This window comes from Rhododendron vialii, chromosome 9a, assembly GCF_030253575.1.
Source record: "Rhododendron vialii isolate Sample 1 chromosome 9a, ASM3025357v1".
NCBI lineage: Eukaryota > Viridiplantae > Streptophyta > Magnoliopsida > Ericales > Ericaceae > Rhododendron > Rhododendron vialii.
In genome coordinates, this window is record NC_080565.1 from 35,619,867 (window position 1) to 35,625,892 (window position 6,026).

A 6,026-nucleotide genomic window follows, 5' to 3' on the forward strand; every position below is an offset into this window, starting at 1 on the left:
TTTGTCTAAACTCAAACATAGCTCGATAGCTCCGTTCGTGCAAATAGCATTAGAGCATCCATATCTCTCTTTACTTCCTCTCTCTTTGTTTGGTTTTTAGGGGAAGTGGTGAAAAGTGAAGGAAAGAAAATGAGAGGGAAATTAAGGAAAAATGGAAGAGAAGTTTTACTATTCACAACACTTGAATTCTTTTACTCTCTCATTTTTCTCTCCAATCCAAATAATTGGTGGGAAAATTTTTAACTTTCCTTTTTTTTCTGTCACTTTTTCTAAGTTCCAAACAAAGCCTAAAGAGCCGGACCCCAAAACCCCCCAAAAACTCAGCATTATCAGTCTCGTGGGAGGTGGGAATAACCTGAGAAGTAACCCGAGCTACAGTTCCTCGTTGAAACACATGAAGAACTGTTCACTCATTTCCTTCCTCCCGCCAATCTGCACTTTCATCTAGCGCCAAATTAGAACATATAGCCACCAGTGAGAGTCATTCTCTCTCCCTCATCAGCTCTCACAATGAATCCATCTCTGGTAAAGTGGTTTGGGGTTTGTTTGTTGGTTTTTTGGGGTTGATCGGAGGAGATGATTTTGCCGGTGTGAGAGAGAGAGAGTGAGGTCGGTGGTTTGGGGTTTTTTTGGGGGTTGATCGGAGCGGTGATTTTGTCAGAGAGAGAGAGGGTTCGGTGGTTCGGGTTTTGGTTTGCAAAAATGATACTCACACAACAATTCAAACACAACAACTTACACAACCTTTCACATGTATGTGGGCTCCACACACACTACTATGTGTGGGCCCCACATATATGTGAGAGGTTGTGTAAGTTATTGTGTTTGAATTGTTGTGTGAGTAACATCTTTGATTTGTTTGCAGCTGTTTTTTTGGGTTGGGAAGAAAGAGAGTAAAATTAGAGAGAGAGAGAGAAAGAGAGAGAGAGAGAGAGAGAGGTGGTTTGGGGGTTTTGTTTGCTGGTTTTTTGGGTTGAGAAGAAAGAGAGTAAAGTTTTGGTTTCACCAATTTCAAAAACATTCTGGTTTTGTCATTGTTTTCTTTTTTTTTTTAGAATTAAGAACTATTTTTTATTGAGATAATTTTAAGGAATTGATTTTCGCGCTCCAAGATTTACTGCAGGCGCTCTACCTTTTCTTTTTATTTTTACACTGTGATATTGCCAGCAACATCACAATATAAAAACAAAATATACACTGATGTTGCCAGCAACATCACAGTATAAAAACAAAAAGGTGAAGCGCCTGCAGTAAATCTTGGAGCGCGAAAATCAGTTCCCTAATTTTAATATAGAGAGTTTGTTGCAGTAAAGATTTAAAAAGTGAGTAGCTAAAGTAATAAAATGAATTTTTAACATGTAATTTGGTTCAAATTTTAGAGATACTGATGCGAATGCTCTAAGTTCGACGGTATGTATGTACCCAACTTAGCTTGCTTAGATCTTCATATAGCTCTCGAATCCTAAAGCTTCTTCACTCATCAACTAAAGCTTCTTCACACGTCAAGAGGCTTTTGGCCTAACAATGTTAGAAGTGCACTTTAAGTGCCAGGAGATCTATTGACTTTCACCTAGAAGAAAAAAAACTACTTGACTTGGCTCTCATCCACCCTTTCTCGTAACAAAAAGTCTACAAACACAACTTTGAACTATTTTTTTCAGCACTTAAACCCCTTTAAGTAATGAAAACCATTATCTGTCTGTCTTCCGTGACGGAGATGCATAAAGTCACGAATTTACCCTTCACAAAAGAGGAGTGTTAGGTACAAAGAAAATCTACCCGAAAATTACCCCGAATGGGCAAATCAACGGTACAGATACCATTGATTTGCTCTTTCGGGGTCATTTTCGGATAAATTTTCTTTGCACTTAGCATTTCTCTTCACAAAAACACAAATTTGCAAAGTCAACAAGCCATTCTTTCCCTAACCCTAAAACTTGATTTGTCCCTGGCACAACTGCAGCTAATGCTACAATAAACAATAGCAGCAGTATGAACAACAAAAACAACAATAGCAGCAGCAGCAACAACAACAACTCCTCTTTCAAAAATTCCAACAACAACAGCAGAAACAACATCATCATAAGCCAAATCTCGTTTCCATTCAACATCGACGCCCACCTCAGGCCTCTCGGCCTTCCGCACCGCTCCCTCAACCCCCAACAACCACCACATCAACAAACTACAAACCCCCAATCTTAACCCTAACCCTAATTCTATTCAGCAAAATCAAAACCCTAACTTGAATCCACTTCAGTAGCAATAGCTAGGGTAGGAAATCGACCATCTTCGTTCCCTCCGACGAAGCCTTCTCCCACTTTCCCACCTTTCTCCTTATCTCCTTCAACCCTTTCATCATCCTTTACCACATCATCCCCCAACGCTTCCCTCGATTACTTTATTTACGATGGCGGCGAGTCAAGAACATCCTCGATTACCCCGTTAACGACGACGGCGACCAGCTCTCTCCACCCTCGCCGCTGGTAATTACTGAAGGCCCTGAAGTTGAAACGGTGGTGCCGCCGTATGTTCTGTGCTGTTGGAAGAAATCAAGTGCTGCGGGTTGGGAAGTAAGATGTTGAATATGGGCTGAGTTGCTCCATTGAAACCTAGAGAGAGAGTCGTGGGAGTGGTCTGGTAGGAGAAGGAGATGAGAGAGACAGATGTGCTATGTATATGTACTAGTGTTAGCCCGTGCCTACGGCACTACGCATCCTAGTTGAAATGGGATGACAGTTGTGTGATTTAGTTGAAAACCATGGGTACTTAATCGAAAAATGGGAGGATGCACTACAGTTTTTGGATCAAAAGAATCTAAGCCGTTCCAACATATTTGTCCCCACACCCTTCTGTTTTATAATAGAGATAGATCTGGGAAAGTGAAGGGTAACAATGTCTATAATGAGTGCATGTGACTTGCACATGACACTTTCCATCCAATTTCTAACAGAAGTTAGACGGAATAAGGGTTCCATTACTTAAAAGGAGTTAAGTGTTAAAAAAAAGTAGTTAGAGGGGGTAAAGTGTTTCCGACCCATAGTTAGAGGGAGTAAATAGTAATTTACCCTTGTTTTAATTGGTCCTCAAACAACTTTTAAACTTAAAAAAGTTTTCCTTTCAAAAAAATTTAAAATGTTTAACGTTTAATTATCAGTACTTAAATTTTCGTTTATCAAAAAACAACAGTTAATAGTGAAAGATGGAGTAGTAGACAGATAGATAACAGATGTTCATCCAAACAGAGAATAAGCTTAGCCAAACTGCCCAATTATACAGCCTGATTTTGTTTGTTTCTTCCTATCCCACATCCATTGAGAAAATTTTCAACGCCTCGCGGGCACGGCACGTGGTGTCCGTGCACGCATTTCGGCAGTTCAAACTCAGACAAATTTAAGCCGTCTAAAACACATTTCGACGGCCAAGATATGTGCACAGACACCACGTGGCCGTGCTCACTTGACACTGAAAAATTTCTCACAAATGTTGGTTCTGTGTAGGTTGCATGCGGCGGAGATGACGAGGACATTCCAAACCGATGACACGCTTGCTTATATAGCGCCAAAACTGCAATGCAAATACTTGGCCTTTTCGACTTCCGAATTTTAGAGAGAGAGAGAGAGAGAGAGAGAGAGATGAGGACATTCGAACCGTGGCCGGTTTTCTTCAGGCGCGAGTGGAGTCGGAACTGGCCATTCCTGGTCGGTTTCGCCGTCACCGGCGCCGTCATCACGAAGTATTCTCTTAGCCTCACCGGTTCGTGCCCCTCTTAATCTGTAAAATTAATTTCCTCACAAGAAATTACACAAATACGTTATGTATTCAGTATACAAAAAAGTCTAGGAACACAATTTTAAAACACCAACGATTGAGTTTTACAATCGTTTTAAAGTTGTGTTCGTAGAATTGCCTGTTCGTATATCGACATGCATGCATGTAGTAATTTAATCTGATTTTTCCGCAGAGGAGGATGCCAAGGAGTCTGATTTCGTCAAGAGGCACAAGAGGTACCAACTAGTATCTTGATTATTACTGTAACCAACTGTTGATTAATTATTAGGTTGATTGAGGCACCATTTGAAATGCCTAAAAGGTTTATTTTTAGTAATTTTGTGTTTCTAACCAAAATTTTACTCCCTCCGTCTCCGTCCCACTTTGTTGTGCCCTTAATCCTTTTTGAGATGTCCCAAAATTTTCCAATTTTTGATGTCTATATTACCATATTACCCTCATCTCTCCCTCCCAAATTCAAATTTTGAATTTGATTTGAAAAGAAAGTGGAGCAAATTAATGATATAACGAAAAAGTTGACAAAAAGTCATAAGTTACAAAGGGATAAAATCGTAAAATTGACACAAAGTCAATGTAATTATGGTATTTCTTTAAATTAAGTGAAAGTCAAAATAGGCTCAACAAATTGAGACGAAGAAAGTATAATCTTCTGATCCATCCAAAAGTTTCGCTCCAATTTGTGTGTGTGTGTTTTACTTTTAGTGAGCTCTCTTTACTCTTTAGTCTTTAGACTCGGTCCCATTCGGTTTTTCAAATTCTCGAAAGATTAAAAAATGTGAGAATTTGAAGGGAAAAAAAAAATTCGCTGGGCAAAACTTCGAAACAGGCTGAGCTTTTTGGTGAAAACAAAATATAGAGGTATAGAGGGTATATATTTGGAGGATTTTGTATCTGGTGTAATAATTCGGGGGATTTTATGTCCGGGAGAATCAGAACGCGCGACACCCAGCCTAATAGCCTATCCTCTATCCTTCTGTATACCGCCTCCTTAATGACCATGTATCATCAATCATCCAAATAAGCAATTGTTCAAATTGATTTGGGAAAACGGAATGTCTATATACTGTTGTGCGAAGCTAGCAAATCGTTATATGGTCGTGCGAAGCTAGCAAATCCAGTGTCCAATCTTGGTAGGGGCTTAAGACACATATTCCGCTCTTTTATCGTTGTCGTATCCTGGTTAGACGTCCGCACTAGTGCAAATATAGAAGGTCTTGGTAAAATTGCACTCAACCATGTCAACAAGCATTCGTCGGCACTCTTTCAATCACACTCACACACACAGATTCTCTTAATCCTACTTTATTAATCTTCTCGAGCTAATTTGATTTGTGTCCACCAAACGATATATGCAACTTCATAAACCTCGAAAAACACCCGCCCTGTGAATTAGACTTCTGATCATAAAAGAGGAGAAATGAGTACGTGTATGACATGCTCATGTCACATATTCTGTCTATGATATATGATCCTTGCAATATGCCCCAATATGTATCTTGATGTGTTATATGATATCGTACGATGAAGCAAGGAAATGAAAGGTATGTCTTTTAAGTATGCGCCAGATGTGTTTAGGGAAATGAAAGGTATGTCTTTTAAGTATGCGCCAGATGTGTTCGGCGATATACATATATTTCTACCCCGGGAGCATTTTACTTGCAATCAATAGACAATAATTAGTCACCGTCGTTACTATCATCTTCTTCTTTTGTTTGTAGGATGAGGGGAGAAATATCTTGTATCTGGTGTGAGGAATGAAGGGGAAAATCTTACCTCCTCTGCTCTTCCTTTGTGTTTTGTGCCTCTGGAAGTAATGCAGACTAACGTTTGTACGTTAATGACGCATCCTCGATCTTCCTGTTGTTTTTTTGTTTGTTAGTTTGTTGTGCATCTAATAATATGTAACATTTCTCTCGAACTCGTTTACGTATCTTTGAGGACTTCAGATTACTTAACAAATAATCTTACTTCGTGCAACCTTGACAGAAGTTTCATCGCGGTGAAAATTTGTGACCAGAATGATACTTCACACTATTTTTTACAGCGGCCATGAACCGATGAAATTAGAGATAGTAATGGTTTGAAAGCGCGAACTATTTCAGACTTTCTTTTCGTGCGTTTTTTTTTTTTTTTGTCTTGCATTCCAATGGTACTGTCTCTGCGGTTGTAGCTTAATCCTTTTTAAATAGCTTTGAGGCAACTGTGAATGTTACGATTCATGATTGTATGAATTGTTC

General features: G+C 39.3%; 1 protein-coding gene across 1 annotated transcript; it reads left to right on the forward strand.

Annotated features, from left to right (window-relative positions):
- Positions 1–3,512: 3,512 nt before the first annotated feature.
- On the forward strand, positions 3,513–5,763 carry LOC131301654 (ATP synthase small subunit 6, mitochondrial-like). Its single transcript, XM_058328032.1, has 3 exons — positions 3,513–3,753; positions 3,962–4,004; positions 5,508–5,763. The coding sequence occupies exons 1-3, from the start codon at positions 3,570–3,572 to the stop codon at positions 5,545–5,547; spliced, it is 267 nt and encodes an 88-aa protein (XP_058184015.1). The 5' UTR covers positions 3,513–3,569; the 3' UTR covers positions 5,548–5,763.
- The last annotated feature ends 263 nt before the right edge of the window (positions 5,764–6,026 follow it).

What these genes read in the sequence shown, in the direction of transcription:
- LOC131301654 (XM_058328032.1), top strand. Translation starts at nt 3,570, where the DNA reads ATGCAAATACTTGGCCTTTTCGACTTCCGAATTTTAGAGAGAGAGAGA. An exon ending in GTATTCTCTTAGCCTCACCG is followed by an intron (nt 3,754 to 3,961) that starts GTTCGTGCCCCT and finishes ATTTTTCCGCAG; the next exon opens with AGGAGGATGCCAAGGAGTCT. An exon ending in TTCGTCAAGAGGCACAAGAG is followed by an intron (nt 4,005 to 5,507) that starts GTACCAACTAGT and finishes TTTTGTTTGTAG; the next exon opens with GATGAGGGGAGAAATATCTT.